Here is a 24,155-nt window from a genome sequence, read left to right as displayed (position 1 = left end):
CGCGTGCATTTTATCGGCTGAAAACTTGCGATTTATGCGATCGTGTTCCGGGGGCCGCTTTAAATAGCGAACTCGTGCTATCGCGGCCGCTATTAAGTTAATCGCCTTGCACGCCTCGCATGCGCGTGTATGCACGTGTATGCGTGTCGCGGCGCGAACCCGCTTCAACGAGAGCAATAATAACAAATAGCGCGAGAGCAAAAAGAGCTCTCCCGGCGCGGCGGAGAGAGATACGAAGAACGCCGGGGCAATTTCGAAACGCGTCGACCCGGCATGCCATTTTGCTTCGGGGTGGCTTCTCGTCGAAGAAAAGGGGGAAATTGAGAAAATCTCACCGCGAAGTTTCCACTTTAATCTTTAATCAGAAACGCAATTAGTATGTATACATAAACGCCAAATACATTTATGTAGCGTAAGGTAAAGTGCTCTAATGTGAAGAGATTTCCACAAATGTCGTATAAGAAGAAAAGATAACAAAGATAACTCGTATCTTCCATTGGGCTATATTATTTGAATGAATGAAGCACTATAATGCTTTTTCGTTCTATAATCAAAATATTACGTATCTATAATAAATCAAAATATTTATTCCATTTAGAAATCAGGTTTCTAATATGGGAATGGTATGTTACATCAAAAAATATTTTAAATAAGAAACGTCAGAAAGATTTATTATCGAAAATTATAATATATAAATACGTTTTAAAAACAATTATTAGATAAACTTCTAAAAACCATTCACATTCTATTTATGTATTCTTCGGTGAAAATGTTGTAAATAACTTAAAAATAAACATCTTTAAATAGATTTTTATCGATGAAAAAGATGAAGACATGAAATGTTTGAATAAAGTCATATGCAGCAATTGAATATTTTCTTGTTTTTTTTTTACATAGCTAAATTTACATAGCTAAATATACACAGATTTGCAAATAAAATTTGTACATTAATTAATGTGATATTACAAAATATTTTTATTATATTTCTCTTTATATTGACACAATTGTGGAGCTCCGCTCCTCGCCCTGCACATCCCCATCTATTTCTAAATTAAAATAAAGATTTAGTTTGGCTTAGATTAGTTTTTTTTCCGGAGTGGAGTGCAAGGGGAGGGGCGGAGTCCAAGCATTCACTTCAATATGCAAAGATTTTGCACATCGTCTGATTAATAAAAGAACTGTGTGAAAATTAATATGTTAAATTATTCCTTTTCAATATATTATTCTAGGTCATAATCCTAATATATGTGTACACAAAGATCAAAGCATGCGAACATTAATAATCAATTTTATATATGCTAAATATTGCTAATTAGTTCAGAATTTTGAATAAAAGTTTTTTTAGATATTACATAGCTTTAAACTTTTTTTGTCGATAAAAATCCATTTAAGGATATACATTTTGGGATCATTCAAAATATTTTCACCGAAGAATACGTAAATAAGGCGTGAGTGGGTTCTCAGAAGTTTATCCTAAATTTTCAAGCAATCTAACTTTTTTAGTAAAAATAAAGAACAGCATAAAATCTTTAGCTTACACAAGGTTTATTTAAAAAGTATCCGGATTTTATTTTTCTCCAGTTTGAGTACACGTCGTAAAAGATATATCCGTGCCTACAGCTGACAACGCTTTTAGAATCACAACAGAGAACTTCTTGTCTTTATAGTACAATATTATGCTAACAATGACGATCATTATCATTCGTTTGTTACTTCAGCGCATATCCTAGAGAAATTTTCTATAAAATTCAGAAGAGCTTCACTATTGCAATTTTTTCTAGTATCACATATCAGACGGTTTCATCCCGCATCGCTGCCGTCGGATTATAAAATTGTAGATCATGTTTATAGAATCCGAGCCTGCATAATTTTCTGCTATTCATCGTACGGGTGCCAGTAGATAAACACGAAGCTACTCACGCATATAGCGCGCACGCACACGTAGGTTGTGAGATACAAATCGTTCCACAAACTACGTTCCATAAATATTTAAAAACTGATACGAGTATATACTTGTTTACTTCCGCGAGACGGCAAGTATTCGCGATTCCGCTCGCGGCTCCGATCGCGACGGACGTAAACGAGCCTCGTGACATGCTTTCGCATTGAAAAAGCCGCCGTGATCGAACGTAGGTGAGTGACATATCTGGCAATTAATAAGTTTTCAAGGTTTCCCTTTGCCCGCCCCCATTTCTACTTGAAAAGAATCGGCGCGACAGATAGAAAGAACAAAAGGCCATCGTGCAACGAGCGTCACCAATCCTCTAACGATCGTTTCCGATTCCGCAGACATTACCGAAATCCCCGGAAACCGAGAAAAAGGTGATGTCTTTTAGAAACGTGAAAACGTGTCCAATGATGTAAGATTTTAGGAATCCTATTTCGTTAATACTAATGTAAATGCCATTGTTGATACTAATGCAAGTGCAAACAAATATCTTTCCACATTGACATAAAAAATTATCTCGAGCAAATTCATAGATTTTTATTTATACTTTCTGCAGAATGATTAACGCAGTAGGATCCCCAAATAATTTCGAAGCGTCCTGAGAAACAAAAACGGACATTGAAGAAAGGAGTAAGTGGAGGAGAGCTGTACTCTTCCAGATTACAGGCTATTTCTCGAGGGAGATCGCGCGATAGTTAACCCACTTCTTGCCCGTCCTTGTCCCATGATCGCCCCGCTTCTTTTCCGACGTGAACAATCGCGGAAAACGAGACTGTAGATACAACAGAGGAAGGGCGAAAGGGAGCGTGGAAGAAAATCCAAGTGAAACCGAAGAAATCTTCGCTCCTTCCTCCGATTCATTTATCGCGTTTTAGTCGCGCTATTACGAGCGCTTTCGCCAACTCCTCCGGTTTCCCGAAATCGGAAAACGATCGGAAGTCGGTAATTGCAAGGACAAATGCTTATGGACAGCTTTCGTTTTTATTTTCACAAGAATTTTTAAGCGTTTAACGTCATTTCTCGTGTTTATTATTTCAGATACGTTTTTGATTTCTTGGATTACGCAATGTTTCAATATATCAGGCAGCGAGAATGCATATTAATATTTCGCTCGTATAAATAATATAATAAAATATAAGTAATCTTTTTTGTTTTAATTTTTCTCTTTTATTTTATTTGTTGCGTTACGTAATCCATATTATGGAGCATGTTAATTTATAATATTGCAATATTTAGTCGCTCTCGGCGAGCAAAGAGATGCGAAACACCATGCAGTATGCAATAGATACTTTTCCTTCCTCTCTCTCTCTCCCTCTCTCTCTTCTCTGTTATACATTATTCCGTGTGTCCCGGCGTATAAAGGCGTGTTTTGCGAGCATCGGTATAGCGATATGAATACCAAATGACATCGCCGAACTACACGGCGGCTTCTCGTAATTCCTTTCTCGCCGTATCTACACGCCGTGACGGTCGCAAAAACCAAGCCGCTAAGCCCCTCGGTGTTTGGCTGGCGGAGCCGGATCCATCTCGCAGTAGTGGGATCAACGTCTGGACGGGCGAAGTTTTATATAATCCGCCGTAAGGCGATCGCGTCCCGGGATCGGACTTGTTGGCGAACTTGTCGCTTTAATTATGCATCGTTAAGGTATTTATTGTCGTGTCTGCCATCGCGCAAGTCTTGTCCTGACCTGCTCTCCACTTTGGATGTTTTATATCGTAGCTGCGAATTAAATTGCGAACGTGATACTTCGCGGATGATGCTTCGAGCGCATCGAATGACAAAACTGACGTCGAAAATATTCCTTGAGAAGTCTTCGAACATTTTTTCAACTCCTTTATTTCTCTCGATCGATTTTACAAAGATTTTATTTATACGTCGAATAAATAGAACATCGTTATGTGTTTTTGTGCCGTGGCGAAATGATGCATTAAAACGTTTTAGTTCGCAATCCCTCGACTGCCAATTGAAACAGACGGATTGCACGCGCGGTGGCGTGCGAAATAAACGCCCCGAGCAGGCCGACGTTTTCACACTTTAACACGAATTCATTTCGGCCCTTAACGACGATTGAACGGTTCTTCTCGTTCCGCGAACGCCCGCGCTATTGTCTTCCCCGCGAGAAAGGCGCGCTTCATCAGAAAACGTTGAACCGTCCGACCTGCGCGCGCCCGGATCACGACCGCTAATTATTTCCGTTAATTAGTATAACAACCGCGCGTGACGACCTGACGACTTCATTAACCCCGTTCGCAGTTCGCAAGCCTGAATGGACCAAATTAATGCATTATTCTATGCTCTTTTCTGCTCCTCCCGCTTCTCTTTCTTCTTTCTTTTTTCATTCGTCGCGACCGTCACCTTTGTGCGCCGAAACTTCGCACAAAGGCGACAATTGCTCGTTTCCTCGCCGCGCGAGAGAGAGTTTTTCTTCGGCAGCGCACAAAGGGCCAGCGCAATTTGCTGAAAATTCTCAATGACAAGCGCCCGCGAGACGCGTCTTCCGCTATCAGCGCCCGGATTATTCCCGCGCATATGACTAACGAGCCAAACTTGGAGAAACTTTCGGGAGCTCCCGGGATACGGCGATTACGCCCCAAAGTACTCCGGGTGTCGCTCCAAGAGAGAGACTCCTGACGAGATACGCGCACAATCACGCGTAATCGCATTATCGCGGGGATCCAGTCCTTCGCGTGTGCCGGATCGAAAATCACGGGGCGGAGTTTATGTCCCTTAGCTCAGCCGCGCCCTGAGATCATCCTCGAAATAAACGTCCGCGATCTTTCTTGGAAGGGATACGCAGATTAGGGGCGTTTTAGTTAATTAGAGCGCATTCAAGGTGGAACCTTTTGCTGTTTCGTTACCGTGTCCCTCGTTCCTCTTACTTACCGATTCTCGAAGTACTTTATTTTAAGAGGTGTTTAATCCGGAGACTTAAGTTCGACGATTAGAAACGATTTCGTTCAACAAAACTTCTTTGCCGAGAAAAGATAAACTACAAATATTTACCGAAAAAATCTTTCCCGAATAAGAAAAGCATTAGCGGCGGGATTAACGATTTCGGGCAGAACTTCCACACATACAGGGGGCGAAAAGCCGCGGGCCGTTTTTTGCAGCTTTTACGTTCGACCTCTCATACGTTCGAGTTTTCTGTCGCATTTCGTGCGCTCCCTTTCTCTCTGGGCCAACAGCGGCAAAACGAGACGAGCTCCCCGCGCTGGACGCGTTTATCTTTGATCTTTGTGACGTGTTTTTTCACAGATTATTATAAATCGCGGATTACGCGGGTAGCGGCGAATAAAGGGGCAAACACGATTAAACACGCATCATCGCGAGAGAGAGAGAGAGAGAGAGAGAGAGAGAGAGAGAGAGAGAGAGAGAGAGAGAGAGAGAGAGAGAGAGAGAGAGAGAGAGAGAGAGAGAGAGAGAAAGAGCGAAAACGAGGAGGACGTGGGCGGGAGGGGCCGCACGATTGAAAGGGATCTCCACGTGGAAACCGCGTAAAGGATACCGTTGAGATACACTCTGTGTGATATACGACACAAAGCGTAGCTGTCCGAGGTATCGATTGGCATCGGCGCGCGCGAGCATCGCGGCGGCGGCGGCAGCGTCGCGGCGCGAGAAAGAATCGCACGCTCCGGCGCATTTACAGAGCGTTTCCCCGAATGACCGAGGGGGGGGGGGGGACAAAAAAAGAAGAAAGGGAGGGAGGTGGCGAAAGGGCGATTTTTTCGCCCGTAATCCACAGATGCATAATATTTCTCAGGAGCAAAGGAAGCATTCCATTAAGGAAGTGAGCCGGGGCGTCGCGTTAAATTACGTTTGTTTCGTGCCGCGAAACGACGGCTTCTTCATCCCAGAATCCCACTCCTCCGTCTCCTCTGTCCGCCGCTTCTCTCCCCCGCGGCCTTCCACCTCTCGCCCGTTCTTCTCCGCGAGCGCGCCATTGCGGCGACCGCAATTTGGCCTGGAAGCCCGTATTTTTAATTAATGTTTCTTTCAAACGAACTGGCGTGATCAACGAATTGTTTCGTGCTTCAAGAGAATAAAGAATAACGTTCGCCGTTTGCTCTCGGTATATAAAAAAATTAAGTAATTGCGGCAAATGATCTCAACTTACATATAGACAATGAGAAATTTCGTATATTTCGTTGTGATACCTGTTGGAATAATACGTTCGAAAGATCCCACGAGAGGCTGATTTCACATTATATGATTATATGAATAATATCTGAATATTCTGGTATTTCGGATTCAATTTAGAGACGCGCTGCAATCAAATCTCGCTGCATTTCAAGAGAAATTTACCCTCTGTAGGTGCGGAATTTAAGATCGATGCGGTATGAAAGGCAGAGCCGAGACTACACGAGGGCAGGGCAATGAAACACTATTACGTATCATTATAATAGACACTGCAAACATGATAGGGAGACATAAGATACGCTCGCTTCACTTAATGCCGCCGCTGTCATTATCGCGCACTAACTGCTCATTATATCGTAATAAGCGCCCAATATGCCCGCGTGTCTGTACGTGTTTACGCGGAAACGGGTCGCGAACTTATGCGAACCCATTCGACGTAATTACGCTACCTGTTACGTGAAACTCGTAGCCGGCATCAAGATCACGTCGCGCAACTTCGGCTCGGCTAATCGTGGAAGATGGAATATGGCGTCGATAGTACCGCGGAGACTTACATTTAGAGGGGAGCAAGTGATTCGAAGTTTCTATTAATTTTTATTAATTTTTTGAAACTGTAGCTCGTGCAAAGTAACTCCTTTGGTGTTGGCCAATTCTTGTTTTTCTAAAAAATTGGAAAATCGGTTAATGTTTCCAATATCTCTTTAATATTTGTTTAAACGTAGATAAATGGAAAAAGATCGAAACTTTAATTTCTTATCTACTATATCTTGAATTTTTCAATTTTTATACTTGTCTACGATAAATTTGAAAGCAAGCATTAGTTTTATCGTATAACTTATAACTTTTTTATAATGTATAATTTTATAATTTATAACTTAAGTTTGATTGCGTATCAAATCCCTTATACTGTAAATAACATTTATGGGAAAAATTGTATGTTATTACATCAAGAGATATTTTTTACCATGTATATCATTTATCTCTAAATATTTAGTGAATAAACGTACCGAAACCTGCAGCTTTAATCTTTGCGTCGGATTATTCCCTTTTGCGAGTGCAGAACCACGCGGAATTATTTTATATAGATAGATCGCACGTGGAAGTTGAAAAAAAATTTTTTAATAAAACCTATACAAAAATTTTGACGGTCAGATCGCAGCAATATTGCGAAAACAGACTGAGAATCGATATCGTTTTATGAAAAATAAAACTCTGAAGCTACATATTTACAAATGCAAAATTCCAACGTAACGAAACGCCAAAAAAAAAAATGGAAGCTTATAAATAACGTAAACGGAATTTCGCGATCTTCGTCTTCAGTATTTCATCCGCGTTGATTGCATCCCGAAAGAGACGGAGAAAGAGAAGGAGAGGGGAAGCGTGTTTTTGCGATGACGAGACGTTTCGCGTCGCGCGAAATACCTATACCTACTCTTCTGCCGAAGCCATTCATATTCATGGAAGTCATTAAACACGATTTCCGAAGGCAGCCGAGTTGATGGGCACGAGATCGCGCCGCGCCGGCGGACTTTTCTCGGCGAGATTAGATCAACGGAAACAAATATTTGAGGGCTCTCGTTGCGGCGAGACTCTGTCTTTGCGCGCGCCCCCCCCCCCCCGCCCCGTCCCTCTCTCCGTGCTCTCTCGATATCCACTCCGCTCGAAAACTCGCTCGTCCCTCGAACGAAACTTCGCCGTTCAAGTTTTCGAGCCTTTAACATCGATTCGAGGGGAGTGGCTCGATTCTCGGCGCGCGGCCCGAGAATAAATTCGCGCCGCGTTTGCGAATGCTTCATGACTTTGGGAGCAAAGCGTCGTCTGTAATTTTTTTGTTAAATACCAAACCGTTAAATAAGTAATCTCTTTGCGGGATTGGTAAACCAAAGTACATGTTGAGTATTTATGACAGTTTCATGTAGCGTGTTTGCGATAATTTATACAGAATTTATATGAATATACGTTTCGTTCACACTTTTTCTGTTTATTAACTCGGAAGATTGAATTCGTTAAAATTCGAAGCGTTACACAAATTCACATGTGTCATTTTTAACAGATAGGTATATTTCCTTCGAGGAAATATATATGTAGCGTGGTGTCGGGTAAATGTCAAGTAGGATCGGCGTGGATAGGATCTATCTCCGTCATCGCGTTCTAACAACATTGAATATCGGATTTCAGTGTTTAGCGATTTAGTGGCAACCAATTGACATTTAGAAATCCGTGGTGAGCGCATTGTTGTCAGGCTCGCTAGCCTAATTAATGCAATCTGCAGACGATCCGGCTTACGTATACCTTGTCTGGCGCTGTCGCGATACGTAAACTCAGCAGCGGAGTTGTCACCCTCGAGACTCTGTCGCGCTTCGATACACGTTTCGACGCTGTCAAATCGCTGTCAAATTATAATTCAATTCCAAGTTCAGATTATCGCTCACACCTCTCTCTTTTAGACGTCGAGGTATCTCGTACCTTACGAGGAGTCGTCAAAGTGGCAATATAAGTCTGCTGTTACAGCGATTCCAGAAATCGAAGTCAAACGTTACGACATACGAGTGCGATATATCTTAACGTTTTATATAATGTCGTAACGATTAATTGCGACGACTTCATTCACGATTGTGATGTAACCGTGAATGAAGCCGTCGCAATTAATCGGCACCAATCAGAACCACATAAAGTTCGCGTGTAATGTATAAACGGACCAACTAAACCTCCAAATGTGGGGATACAGTGCAAACTGACTGACCAGCCCAATGTGAACCCGATAAAGCCGACAATGGCCAACAATTACGCTGAAAATTACGCTGCGTTTGCGATGGCTGATGTACTGCCAGTTAATTCCTTGAGCTAATTCGATCAATGTTGACTTGCTGTTTCAGCTGGACAGGTTCAAAGAGCCGCCGGCGTTCGGACCGATGTGCGATCTCCTCTGGTCGGATCCTCTCGAGGACTTCGGCAACGAGAAGAACGCGGAGCACTTCTCCCACAATAGCGTCAGGGGTTGTTCATACTTTTACAGGTAAGTGTCCGTCTCCCTTTCTAAGTTTTCTGCAACACGTCAACCTAGAACGTAACATAAATTTTAGTGTAACATTTGGGCATGCGGTATCTGATTTTTTATGCTTATTCGCGCGTAGATATTATATATAGACTTTTGGTTACATTCTGTAAATCGCATTTTTTTAACTGAAGAAAAATATTGTAGCTTTGATATCGCAAATTAAAGCTTAATAAAATTTGGTTAACTTTATCAATCACCAATTTAAAGATTGGACAAAGTATTGTGATTTTGAGTCTAAATTTTGTTCTTAACAAAAATGTTCTTGAGGGAGATAATTCTTTATTGCAACTTTCTAATTTTTTAACATTAAGATACTTTTTTTATATTGTCTATATATCTATAAATCAAGTCTCGAATTAAAATTCAAAGTAAAATCTGTTTGGAATTAACTGAATAGTGATTCTATTATCTGTTTATTTTCTCTGAAGTTTTATTTTATTGTTTATACCTTTTATAAAATTATGAATGCCTAAATTATATATATATATCTGAAACAATTGACGAAAAAAGTTTAAGAATCATATCTATACAACAGTTTTCTCTTCTCGAAAATCTTTTATTCATCAATTGTATATATATACAAACAAACAAATATAAAATTGTCTTGATTAAAATTACGATATTTCATCAAGCCATACTGCCAATAAAGGATGTTAAAAAAAAGGATCGCATAATTGGAAATATCAGAAAATGCAATTACAATACTTTTCGTCGGTGTCGTCGATATATCGCTGGGACACGTCGATACCACGGTGTTAACGTAATAATAAAGGACGTATTAGCGGAGAAAAGGAAAAACGAGGTCAACACCCCATCGTCGCTCGGCGGTAATCGGAGTTCTTTTTTTTGCCGTGGAAATACGATATGCTTGTGCGATACATCTCGCGGCTGTCGTCGGCCGGTCCTCGTTTTTTTTTCCTTCCAGCTAACCCGTTAATTCCCTCCAACGGGTAATTATCTCGCCATCTGTTTGCGAGCAGCGCAGCCGGAAGCGCGTTGGACACACACCCCTCGCGCAATCACACAGCGTGAAACGAGGTAACTTTAGCTCCCCCCCCTCCTTGTCCCTTCTGGACCATGGAATCCTGAGAGATTTTCCTTCTTCGCCGAATCTTCCTACGTGACACGTTCAGTCCCTCGTCGCGTTGTCCTTTGTCAGCGTCCGCGGTTTGCTCCGCGCGCGAGGATTAATAACGGCCGCGTTATACGACAGTGTCAGCAAACCGCAGACACGACAGCTCCTCTCGCGGATCCGCTAATTATACGAACGGCCGCGCTAATGAGCACCGAGATTCGTTAAGTGTCAGCCGTCTCGCGTGTGCACGCTCGTAACGTTTCCTATTCGTTTGTTCACGTATACGTGTCATGTATGTCTGCGTAGCGGACTCTAATAGATTAAATTCCGGAAAAAACTCGTTTTAAATCTCTGCGCTCCGAGGCGATCTCCAGCAACAAATTGGTATCCAGTATCCTTATTAAGTGTCTCTATTTAACGTTAGCGCGGTACGTTAGTTACGTTACGGCCAGCGAAGAATTGTACGTGTCGGTATTTCTTGAGTAGCAGTGGCACGGACGTTAGAGAGGTAATTTATCGAGGTGATTTTCATAATCAAGTTGTACATTGATATGTACGTGGACGTGGCACAGGCGATCGCGATCGCGATAAGATAATAGCGGCCGTTATGAAGACGTCCCAGATAGCGCGCCAGTCCCGTTAATCCCTCATTTTCGATTCCCGCATTATCGTGTCTCGGTCCGGGGATAGGTATATGTGCATTAAGTTTCACGCGAACATAAATCACATCTCTCGCGTCTCGAGCAGTATGCAAGTAGTCCGGTCTGTAATCGCCGGCGGTCGTCCGACTACACCGCGACTCGCACCACTTACCCCCTTTTCCCTCGAACGTCCGACTAGTAATAAAGCTGATTACCCCCACCCACACCGTCTAATGACCCGAAGTGGCTATACCGGTGTTACGATGAGGAAACGGAACACATCTCGCGCGCCGCAATAACCGTTCCACGTTAAATAAATCATCTTATCGTCGCGCCGCGGGGATGTGTGCGTATCGAAGTTAAGATTCAACGACCCGGGGATCGATACCGGCCACATTGGGCGAACGGGGCACGGTTTTCAAGAGATTTCACCTCGTCATTAATCTCTGTCGGCGCTGTGAACGGGTCTTAATGGCCGTTAATGACCATGCCGCGACGTGGCGCAAACATTTCTCACGATTCTTGGCCGGGTCAGTTATGATAGAGCGAAAAGGGCCGTCCTGTTGACGTTTTCGGCGGCTTAATTTGTTTATGTGAACATGAACGCCCCGGTAGAGACCAGTGGTGTCCATCATCCGGTGTCCGGTTGATAGGGGACGGATCGTCATTAAAAGTTGCACGTCGTACGAAAAGAATACCCAACTCGCATTAACGACAAACTTAGCAATCTAACGCCGAAGCTTCGAGCAATCTCAAAAATAGAAACTAATTCTACTTCAATATTTAGAACGCTCCAACAATTCTGTATAAATTCACAGAATTGCATACAAATGGTTGCACCAATCGTTCTCGACAAGTTAAGATTGATTGTTTGGCACACGCATTAAAAACAATTACACGCGCGCGCGCGCGCGCGCGCGTAATTGTTTTTGATGCGTGTGCCAAAAGATCGTGCGTTACGACGTTAATCCAGGTTGCGATTTTAACATACACGAATTTCCCGGTATGAATATTCACGTCGGGATGGCTGCCTGGCGAACACTTCTAAAACTTATACGCTTCACACAAATCTTGCTGCGGAATTTACTTGGAAAAATCTTGGCGTTTCTATTAAAAGTTTTAACGCCGAGTCATTTACCCTAGCACGGCAATTTCCATGTTTATTAATGCTACGTAAATGTAATAAGCGAATTAACGTGCCCGCTCATATGCTCGGATAACTCTCTCAACAGTAATTATCGGCAGTCAAGCGCTCTCTCTCCCAATCTCAAGCGGTCGATCGATAATATCTGCTTGCAGTTACGCGGCGTGTTGCGACTTTCTGCAAAACAACAATTTGCTCAGCATCATAAGGGCGCACGAGGCTCAGGACGCCGGATATCGCATGTACCGAAAGTCCCAGACGACGGGCTTCCCGTCGCTTATCACCATCTTCAGCGCGCCCAACTATCTCGACGTGTACAACAACAAGGTAAAAATTCTATTCGCGCCGCGAATCGCAGCCGCGCCACTGTCCAGCATTGACCGTAAAAGCTTCGACATTAATTTAACTGTCGCATTTATGGTCGGTGCGTTGTTCGTTTTATGACCTGTGGACCGCTGGTATACAATCGTAAAGTCCCGATGTGCTCGTTGTGCCCGCAGGCGGCGGTTTTAAAGTACGAGAACAACGTGATGAATATCAGGCAGTTCAATTGCTCGCCACACCCGTACTGGTTGCCCAATTTCATGGACGTTTTCACATGGTCCCTACCGTTTGTCGGCGAGAAAGGTAAGTCATTCTAGACCGGCAAGTTCCGTTTGCTTCTGTAAAACATTATTATCTCCATGCGATCTATTTTATTTATTAACGAGCTCTAATGATTAATCGAATAAATGATTAATTGATTTACGTTTAGAAGAAAAAGATATGAGAAAAATTTTAATTGCAATAATTTAGACAGGGGAAAGAGATCTTGACTTTTTAAATAAAATATTTCAAGATAGTAATAAGGTATTACAGTCTATTGAAGGATATGCTAATTTAATGGACGATTTTCGCTTTATCTTCCAGTCACAGAAATGTTGGTGAACGTGCTGAACATTTGCTCGGACGACGAGCTGATGAGCGACGGCGATGAAGGTCTCGAGGAAGGTAATGTCTACCTTTTAGCTCTCATATTCCCCACCCTAATCCGTATACACTATTACTTTGCAGACATTTCGAACAAGATTGGCACTCGGACTGGTCTCTCTTATATCGTGATCAGAGCCCCTCTTCTTTTTACATCGGGGCTATTCTTGATATTGTTTGACTTTTACTTGTCCAATACGAAAATCGTGCAGAGAGACACGAAACGAGAACCGTCGCGTTCGCGACGAAAACACCCGTTCTCATCTTGTTAGCCGTCTCGCGGAATCAGAAAAACACTCGTTTTATTTAGAGCGCCACAAGATTATGCAATCACGTGAAAAAAACGATCGCGAAGGAGAAGCGTAATTTTTCCCGCAGCTCGTTCGATCCGCGAGAGAGATCGTGCTTCTCGATTAAATCTTATCTTCGAGTAAATTCATTCCGTTCGGGATGCACTCTGATATAGTGGCGAGAGACGAGACGCGGTTTCAATCTTATCCGTCACCTAGAAGACGGCCGGACGGACGAGCGAGAGATAAAACGGGCAGAGATTCCGCTAATATCTGGAATCTCTTACGAGCTCCGACACGATCTAAGGGAGGCCACATCATCTTCGTGCACCCGGGGAGAATGCGCGGATTCATCCCTCACGTTCTGCCGCGTGCCATGCCGGGCCGATAGAAAAGACCTGGAGACGATCTAACAATGAAAAATGAATCGGGATTCCCCCGCCCCCCCTCCCCTCCCCCGTTCTGCGAATCGTCGCATTCTCCGCCGAAAAGGAAGATCGATCGTGCACGTGCGCCCGGATTGGATAACGGCGTGGATTTTCGCGAGCGGGAATTTCGCGAGGAATTGCGCGACTGTTCATTTTCATCGCGGCGATGAAAGTTGAAACACGCCGTTAATTTTTCGTTCGATCGCTTTTAATTTAACGGGAGCGGCGAAGCTTCGACGTGTTATTTTTTTTTTCCGGTTCGCCTCGCGGCTTTCACGCGCACGATCGATCCGCCGGTCAGTTTCTGCCACAATTTCTTCGATCGTCCGATTTCGACGACACCTGTGAATTCTACGTACTCTAATTATTCTCATTAGATATCCCTACGATTCATGACTTTGTTCATGCTCGCGTACCCCTCTTAAAATTCACCTTCTTGAGCAGAAGTAAAGAAAAAAAAAATACGTATTGACGCGATTTCACCCGAAATATTCATTGAAAGAATAGTTGATTTGAAAAAAATATCTCTATCACCTTGCCTCCCCCCGCCACGATCTCACTTTTATAACTTCCAGAGACAAATCTTGAATTCTCTTTCTGTTTGCATTTTCACTCGCTGCACGGACAGATGGTAAGAAACGCCGCTCGATTTTTCTAGACGTCACACGATTAAGAGCTTCATTGATTATCATTAATTTTTTAGCTATTTCATAGTAGTTTCTCGATGTCGAGTTTCTTTTTCTCTCTGTTTTTCTCTCTATCTCTTTTTCTCTCCCTCCGTATTTTACTTTTATTTATCACGTCTTGTCTTGTCTATTTTTTTTCCCCTTTATCCGTAACGTCGTGTTTCTCGGAAGGAGAAGAACGTACGTACGTTCCCGTCTAACTCTTCTCTTTTCTTCTTTATCTTCCGTTCTATATGATATCCATGATATATATGTGTGTACATTTTACTGTATATTTTTTTTTCTTTACCTTTGATCATCTGTTTCATGGTACTTACGATTTTTCGCATCGAGATATGAGATTTTTACTTGGTTTTTCTCTTCTTTTTCTTTCTCTCTCTTTCTCTCTCTCTCCGTATCTGCGCTCCGTATCTGCTCTCTTCTTGGCATTTTTATTTTCACTTCCCGACTACGTATATACATGTATGTGTGTAATACATATATTCGACGTGTCTCGACGGCACATAGCCTGACTTTTTACATCTTCAACGGTAGACTTTGATTTTCTGCATCATTATACTCATATAGCATCTTTCACCCTGTCTCCATACGTTTGTTCAAGATGGCACGATCCCCTTTGCTTGTTTCTCAAAGCACGTATAAAACTACTTCGCGTGGGGTCTTGAGCTTTACGAGTTCAAAGTACTTTTTCAGCTCGAAGCTAATCGGGCGAGGATCATCATTTGCCATCTTGCGCATCACGCGTTAATTTAATTCACGCATGCATCGCAACGACCGGGTAAGATGACGCTGTAATTGCGATGGTAATCCGTCATTCGATTCTCGTCTTAATTATTTTTCGATGTGTGTAACCCCCCCGGGAGTATCTACAGATCGATTTTTATTTGTCATTTTCGTTCGCCCCGATCGACTCTACCACTCTGTCCGAGTTCCATAGTCAATTTCAATTTCACGTGTGTTGCGTCCATCCCGCCCCCGCTGGCCTATTCTGTTACTTTCTTTTTCTTTTTCGTATATTTCACATATGTGTATGTATAGTCACTCTGCCCTTCGTCCTTACGTATGGAAAGCTAAAAGAAAAATGACTTTCTCCGGCAAATCGGCGGATGGAACTTTGCGACCGGTGTGACAGAGGGTGTGACAATCGCGATTTTCTATTTTTTTTTTCACTCTTCGCGACAGTGTTGGATCGAGTTTTAAATCGAACGTCTTCATCGAGTCGTACCGAAGACATATATTTTTTACGATATCCGAAATATCGACCTGTGTCGGCTGGCTACCGCCGATTAATTTTATATTCGTTCACGTGTGCCCGACAAGGAGACACCGGGTTAATTCATTCCCCGCACTTCGCGGCACGTCGGAAGGTCAGATCGATACACCGTCCGGTGTCAGCCGTGTGGACGATCACCGAGTCTAACAAGTATCCATCCACCGGGCCGGGTCCGAGCTCCGAAAGAAAGTCGAGCAGCCCCCCTCACCACCCCCCTCACCGTCTCGTAGAGAACGCGCTCGCGAGAACCGTTTTTCCTGGCTGTTGCGGCTAGGTCGCTCTGATCGAAAAAAAAGAGTTCAAACAGAGAGTCCCGGTGTTTCGATCAATAAAGGCACCCTCGGCCCCTCCACTTTTCTCCCCTTCCCCCTCGGTTTTGCCTCCTTTAATTATCGCGAGAGATATATGCGCCGCTCACAACCCTCTGCCCCCCCCCCTTTGCTCTTGCCCTCCCCTTTCTCGCCCGCCCCTGCCCCCGCCCCCGCCCCCCACCCCCACCCCCACCCCCGAAGTTGCACTGACTGTCTTTTATATCGTACTCCTTCTCTATTATATTTGTATCAATCACACTGGCCTTGGACTCCTCCTATCTCGGCACGACACTATGCTACTACTACCTCTACTACTTCTACTACTACTTCTACTACTACCACTCAAAACTCCGATCGTTCGGCATACCGCAACCCCCGTAAAGTCGCAGCCAAAGTCGTTGTCAAAAAAAAGAATGGTAAGTCCCCGTGAGAGCCGACGACTTACTTGAAGAGCCAAGATTTTTTTCTTCTTTTTCGTGCGTGCCAAGAGTATAACCTAACGAGAGTTTTCTTCCTCCTTTTTTTTTCTCTCTTCCACCTTTTTGTTCCTTTTTTTTGTACCACGATGTATTTGTGACAAAGTGATCTTAACTCTTTTTCGTTTTTTTTTGTTTTCTCTTGTTTTCCTCTTCGCCAGTGTTCTCACCTGCGTTTCGGTTCCGTTCTGTTTCTGTCTTCTGCGTTTTTCATCGCGCGGGTGCGCCTCGTGACGTGCGTTCTGCCGGAACAAGTATATTCTTATGCACGGTAAACGCAGTTCTCGCGCTCATGCGGTATTTTTAAGTGACTAGAAAGATATTGCAAATTTTTACCGCCGTAATAATAACGCGGGAAAATATTTCGATTTCTTTGACTACATTTTCACGATTGACGCATATATATAATAACTATAATAATCTAATAATTAATTTTGATATCTTTTGTCTTAAGTTAATGTGCAATTAGCAAGGCAATTAGCTTCCTGCTGTGCAATTCTCAAGTTAATATATTATTAAAGTAATAATAATAAATGAATCTGTAATACGATCGACAGACAAGCTATAATAAGAAGTAACATTATAATTCAACGGCAATCTTGATCAATGAATCGAAAATTTCAATTGTTTTTTTGTTCCATTTTCGCGGGAACGCTTTTATTCCAGTTAAATGCTCCTCGATGAGAAACTATGGCTCGAAGCACCAGTAGAACGACGTCGATACGAACGTTCCGCGCGAGATATTATTTTCTCGTATGTTGAGTTGACTTCTCTCTTCGTTCCTGTATATATACATATATCTCTATCTATCTATATACTTACATATTTCTATCTTCGTCATCATCTTCTACTTCCTTTTAAACGTGCTGCATAACCGTCCTCCGGACTTTGGATTGAGCTAACATTACATTCGTCCATTAATTGCCGGAGTACACGCCGTTAAACGCCCGTTTTCACTTCCGTTTCCTTTCCGTTATCTTTCGTTTTGACACTGATTTCGTTGCGTTATACACATCGCCGCCTCTGTACCACACATATCCCCGTATTTGCGTACTGAGTTTAATCGTCACGGTTTGATCTCACCTCCCCTTTCTCTTCGTTTCTTTAATCTACGTTTTGTGTTATCTCGTTAAGCCTTTCCCACCTGCTTCTTGCGCTTTTCATCGGTACACGAATAATGGCGTCCAATCTGTATCCCTGACTTGAAATCGCATTTTGAAGCGACACGACTTTATTATATCGCAAGCGCGATAAAAATAACAGGACAAAATGAACGAACGAATCGAAGTGTTCTCGTAAAGTAAAGGGTATCGCAAGGCGCGACGAAACTCTCTTTCCTCCAGACTTCGCTGACGCTTTTCTTCTCGAGCACCTTACCCGTGCTCTCAAATCCAAAATAACGTGACGCAAACGCGCGCGCGACGAGAAATACGGTCGCTCTCCTACACGGTGCCCCGACTCGCGGAGAAGAGACCCGTCGCCTACAATAACAGCAGATTCACGCGAATTTATGCTCGTCTCGAGAAGAGCTTCATAAAGCTCGGTGGATTAGTCGAGAAAGTTCGGTGAATATATACATGCCATTCGACCGTTCACTATCCCCCTCTGTTTCGCTCCGTTTTCTGCAATCCTCGCTCTCACTTGCGCTCTCTCTCTCTCTCTCTCTCTCTCTCTCTCTCTCTCTCTCTCTCTCTCCTCTCTCTCTCTCTCTCTCTCTCTCTCTCTCTCTCTCTCTCTCTCTCTCTCTCTCTCTCTCTCTCTCTCTCTCTCTCTCTTTCTATTCCTCACTCTTGCCTTCTCTCCGCTCTCTTTCGCTCATTCTGGGATTTAGCCGGCGAATTTCCGCATTGCATTCGTTATGGCGTTCGCGACACGGTTTTACGACTTCAAAACCACCCTCCCGCCTGCCATCCTTCTGCCCTCCACAGCAATACCTAAAACAGCCGCCGCGTCCCCCGTCCCTCGTTTGAGTTTCGCTCGTTTGACTTGAATTCGGTTTATTTGCGCGCTTTACGATGCAGCGTGAGATATCTCGCTCTTGTGTGTGTGTGTGTGTGTGTATTTGGATGTGCGCGCGCGCACGAGGAATGCTGTTGTGTGGAGTGTGTGTGTGTGTGTGTGCCGCTTGCTCGTTCTCTTAACAACGTCCAGCGAACGAACATTGGACACTCCACTAACAATGCTTCCGGTTTTACGAGCGCGACCGGCCGCGCCCGGACCTGCCTGATCCAATACGTCCGCAAGATTCCTCTTCCGCTGGACCGAGGTCGTCGATAGTACACAGAACGATCTCGGTCCATCTTCGAACAATTCGAAGAACAATATTCGCCGTCCGCTTATTTGCTCTTGAAATGCATATACGTATTTTCGAATTTCTGACATATCTATGTGCACGGGATGCCTTCTTGCAACGCGAGAAACATTTCGAAATTCGCTTTTATTAAGATTTAATTATATTTTAGGGTAGCAACATCCCTAAACTTCGAGCAAAATTTAAATTCAACTCAACCATCCACGGAGTTACGCCGTTGCAAAAAATTGTAAAAAAGTGTTGAAAATCTTTCTTTTCTTTGATAAGAATAAAATACGATAAAATATAATTGTTTCAAAAATATTTCTTCAATAAGTGACAATTAAAATCATTATAAATATAAAAGTACATGTACAAAATGTAATACGCGACTTTTATCGTAGTTTTAAATTCGCAATCGCTCGAGGGTTTATAAATAGAAATATCTGGTGATTATTCGATCGAGAGATATTAAAGCCGATTGTTTGTCATAACATCTGTTCGAAAGCCGCTTAGCTTCTTAATTTCTTATCCGATCACGCGGAATCGTATCGTCGAAAAATCGATAATTCGAGTTACACGCGCCCCGTCACTGTCGAAAGTCGTGTTTAATTAACTAATCGCGATCGACAAGATTCTCGACAATTTCCGGTCAGCCCTGAGAGCCCGGCTTCCAGCGGACGGCGTTCTACCCACGGTAGAATTCCCCTATCTCCCCCTCCCCCTTTCCCTCTCCCCCGGTCGGCTCTCCGCGTCTCTCTTCCGCGAGGCTCTTGGAGCGAAATCCGGAGCAAAAGAGGCTTTTGGGCGCCTCCTCCGGAGCGACCGAAAGCCCGAACGGCCCGGGAAGGTATATCCGATCGATAGGACGCACCGAGTTTCCGTGAGATAACGAGAGAAGGCCACGAGGCATCGATCAACCGGCTCCCTTCGAAGCGCGGTTCCATCGGCATCTTGCCCTCTACGCCGACTCGAGTCAATCGTTCATTCCTGTGTGCATTCCGGCGCGCACGTAGAGTCCCATTACGGACGGACGCGATCTAAGCTAAGCTCGCAACAATCCTCCGAACCAGTCGAACCAAAGCTAGATCTCGCGCAGTGAAATCAAAACCGATAATCACGAATGTAATACCGGAGGTATTAGGAAATAACGATCCAGTGGCTCGTAAATGCTCGTGAATGCGAATTCATGTCGTCTCCTTGCAAATCTCGCGCGATTTAAAAATTAATCCTTTGCGGTCCAAATTATTTCTCGCAAATAAGCAAAGGTCAAGTATTTCGTTCTCAATTTCACCTGATCAGCTGGTCTAACGTGAATCAAAGAATTTTTATTACTTAAAGGAACTTATAGAGATCTCAAAAATATACATTGTCAAATATCAAATATTAAGGAATGAAATTTAAACCAGTACCTTCAGTTAAATAACATTTTGTTATTTTTAACTACTATGTGTGTCGAAATTATTATTTTAATACAAAACAGTGTTATTTTAACTTCATTAGTTTAATTAAGTTAACTATTGTAGTATAATATATAGTATAGTGAGTAATAGTAAAATAAAGTTTAAAAAAAGTAATAAAAGTAAAAGGAATGATTAAAAATGACTGAAATTGAGTATAATTTGATGAATTTAACAACGTGGTTTGCCGATAATAATCGTACAGATTCGAATGCTTGAAGAATTAGGCTATCGCAAAGCATTGTGTCGAGTCCAACTTGGCATAGGACAGCAAAGGGTTAATATTCGTTTGCTTCTACCTCGATTCACGTAAGAAATCGAAGAGAGTGGACCAGTCGAGATAAAGCTACCATTCGATGGATGCGCTGAGAAATCATACGAGAGATTGAGCGCAACGAGCGATTTGACATCACTCGTCTCGGATTTCCGCGAGAGAGTTTACGCAACACGGGCAACGACTCCGCAGACACATTCTATTGTCAAGCTATCCGTTACTCTCGATGTTAGATATCTCCCCCGGTCTCGTTTCCAACGTGAAGAAAGATAGAAAACGACTATAACGAGTTCGGGTCGTGGAACAAAAAGGAACGAGAGCTATGGGGGTTCTCCACGCGGGGCCATTTTTCACCTTCTCGAGCGAACCAGCTGCGACATCGTTCGCTTTCTTATACATATTTTCCGTTCTCCTCTTCTCGTGCTTCCTCCAGCGTAAAACCTTGCGATTCTTCACTTCGTTTCCGCGGACCACTACTACAACAATCGATAGAAACTCATCGCGTCCAGAATAAATTCAGTGCGTTCAGATTCGTCGAGTCGCGCGGCAAAATTAATCCTTGAGACGTAATATCGATGTCTTTATATATTTTCTCACTTTAATAAATAATTTTCTTAAAGCGTATTTCTCTTTCTTTCCAATTTTATCGTATTTTTGCGCGTCATATTACTCCTGGCAATTCGGGGTTAAAATCAACATTCTCTCCGTGGGTAATAAATGTCAAAAGTGAACGTAACTACCCACGGGAGCAATATGTCACTTCTAACGACGAAAAAAATCATACGTTTTGAGGATTAATTTTCAACTCGAAAACCTTCCGTGCGCTTCTCTTTAATTGGCCAGTGCGAAGGAATTCTCGTCGCCGCGTTATCGCGCGTTCGGATCGAAGTGAGGAAGGGTCCTCCTCTGTGTTACTTTATTTTTACACTCCACCGAAGCCTTTAATAAGCAAACTATTCAACCACGATATTTCTCCCGGCCTGTCTTTATCCCCGCGACAGTCGCGCCCTTCGATGCCGTCGCCGTCGCCGTCGTCGCTCGCTTTTCCTTCTCCTTCCCCCGCTAACCCGCTCTAACCCGCCAATCCTCCGACTCACCGACACGAGCACTATACCGACCTCGAGAAAAATTTCAAGAGACGTGTTGCACGTTCATGTCGATTCACGACGCGCCGTACCCTCGGCTGCGCAAAGCTGCCGGACATATTTTTCCACTTCACGAAAAAGTCACCCCCCATTGGCCGACATCCGTCGGGTATTAATTTTTCTCACTCACTCTCTCTCTCATACTCTCTCTCTCTCTCTCTCTCTCTCTCTCTCTCTCTCTCTCTCTCTCTCTCTCTCTCTTACTTTCTTTCTCTCTTTCTCCTGCGAACATTATTATATTCTGAGCCTTCTCTCTTACTCTCTTTCTCACCCTCCGTACACACCCCGACTCTCACTATCACTCTATGACCCTCTCTTTCTATTTTTTCGTTCTTTCTCTCTCTCTCTCCTTCTCTCTGCCCCTGAATCTGCTCGTTTGTTATCGTCTTTATGCTTAAGTTACCTCTTTGAGTTACGTTGAGTACGTGTATCCTTTACTTAACTCGGTCTCCGTCAGCCGCCGAGCGTTTTATCTTTTGATTACCAGTTTTCTTTTGCGCATGCTATAGTGTATACTTAGGTCTCCTAGGTTTAACCGAGCGAATTAGTACTTAATAATTCGCGCGAGGATCGCGAGAGGATCACGCTCGCCAGCTTACGTTAACGATAAATATAATAACGGAAAGTTGTTCCGCTCGACAGGACGGCGCAGTAGCTTGGCTCGCATCCTCGAGCGATCCTGCGAAAATTTATTAATCGACTTCTTTTTCTCTTAGACAGTTGCTCCAGGAAACTTCTATGTAGCGACGTTGCGCCACGATATACAATGATAATCTCACGTGCGATTACGATCGCTGCATTACGTCAAGATTACTTTCATCTTATCTACGCTAATGAATTTTCTTGACTTTCACAGATCCGTCAGAATTTCGGCAAGGGAATAGAAGGATTAATTTTCAAACTTTGTCTCTTGTGAAATTTAACGCAGAATTCGCTGCTTACTTTTTGAATGTCTAGAACCGATCTCTTTCGATTCGAGATGAAGTAATCTTCGACGTGTTCGAATTTGCCGAGGGCGATCGTACATTTTAACGATTTATTCTCAGCAGAATTTAAGCAATCCTTTTATTTTATAATTGGGATAATTTCAAATATCTTAAATATTTAATAATCTTAAATAACTTATTGCGATTGAGAGTTAAATACCTTTTTCTCTAAACGAGTTAGTTTATTCTTTCATACGGTCTAAAGCGCGTTACAGAATTCCATTTAAATCGAACTGAACACTATTGTACGTTCGCCCGGTTTGGCAATCTCGGCGCAGACTAAAATCATCTTTCTCACCTTTTAATCGATTATTTTCTTTATATTTACAGTATTTGTGGCCTTAAAACGGCGAAAACGCGAGCGTGACTGCGCGCGTTCACGGGAATTTCAATATCGGCAAAGTTTGCTCGCGCGCAGTGATTTTTGAACGTTAATTCAAGTCTATTTTGTAAAATACCGAGTATTCCTAGCGGGGTTTCCTGCTTCAACGCGATGAATTTTAATGTGAAACATTTCCCACGTTCGTCACAGTCATGGTGGTATGATGATACAAGTGCTCTTTCCCCAGAGAATTTTCTCGTGTCGGTTCAAAATGTGACACGGACAGCTCTACCCGTGATTCCCGGGAATTTGTTCCGTAATTACACGCGGAATGCGTCGGGAGTAAATATCATGTTCTTAATAAACAAAAAAAAACAAATATCGCCGTTCTCGCAACAGCGATGCCGCGTAAAACATTCTTGCGACGCCCGACGAGCGACTTTGCCGATTTTCAGACATTTCAGTAGCGGGTTAAGCTACTTAGAGGAAGAATTTTAATGAAGTATAAAAGGAAGTTTCTCAGGGAAAAAAAAACATTAAATATTATTGTTCTCGTTAATTAACAAACCTCTCGAAAAAATATGTGCAAAACGCACGGTTTTTAACGCATTGCGCCAAATTTATCTTAATCCGCTACTGAGAGACTCATACGATTGAAAAAGAAAAAAAGAATAAGAAAAGAGACGATATAACGGCAATAGAAATCGTCTAACGCACATGCTTGACTGAATGCCACTTACGCTGTGCACACTTGTCTTTTCTTGTCTGTTCTATGTGTTGTTTCCTTTTGCGCCATAATATCTACAACCACCTCATCGCGACCACTACCATCACCAACCACCACCAACCACCACCAACCACCAACCACCGACACCAACCAAACAACCATCCGCAAACTGTCAAAAAAAAAAAAATTAAAAAAACACGTCTTTCCGTACGGAATGTGATCCGAACAAACCGACCAAAAAAAATCTCCACCACTCTCTATCTCTTCTCTTCGGCCGCATTTGACGCTGCTCTCACATTGTTGGTTACTTCTGTCCTTTTACTTACGTCCACTACGCTCAACCATCGGTAAACCAACCATGGGCGCACCATGGCCACCATGGTAACCCGATGGTAACCCGACGGTGTCCGGTCCGAATACGACCCCACCTACCATCGCGTACGGTGAGTTGTTTTTTTGTTGAAAGTGCGAATAAGAACCTACACTCTACTCTATCTCTATCTCTATCTCCTCT

General features: G+C 43.1%; 1 protein-coding gene across 2 annotated transcripts in view; it reads left to right on the top strand.

Moving 5' to 3' along the window:
• Nucleotides 1–24,155, top strand: part of LOC139775997 (serine/threonine-protein phosphatase 2B catalytic subunit 2) — a 119,056-nt gene that overhangs the window by 78,634 nt on the left and 16,267 nt on the right. For both annotated transcript variants that reach the window (XM_071712393.1, XM_071712389.1), the window contains exons 6-10: nt 8,963–9,102; nt 12,160–12,331; nt 12,505–12,631; nt 12,914–12,994; nt 16,345–16,377. In XM_071712393.1, the coding sequence (XP_071568494.1) occupies nt 8,963–9,102; nt 12,160–12,331; nt 12,505–12,631; nt 12,914–12,994; nt 16,345–16,377 (553 nt within the window). The remainder of the gene's footprint in view (nt 1–8,962; nt 9,103–12,159; nt 12,332–12,504; nt 12,632–12,913; nt 12,995–16,344; nt 16,378–24,155) is intronic.

This window comes from Temnothorax nylanderi, unplaced genomic scaffold (genome assembly GCF_030848795.1).
Source record: "Temnothorax nylanderi isolate EJ_2023f unplaced genomic scaffold, tnyl_v1.0 TNYL_tig0005_pilon, whole genome shotgun sequence".
Lineage (NCBI taxonomy): Eukaryota > Metazoa > Arthropoda > Insecta > Hymenoptera > Formicidae > Temnothorax > Temnothorax nylanderi.
The sequence above is the reverse complement of the archived record's forward strand: the minus strand, read 5'-3'. Positions and strand labels throughout refer to the sequence as shown.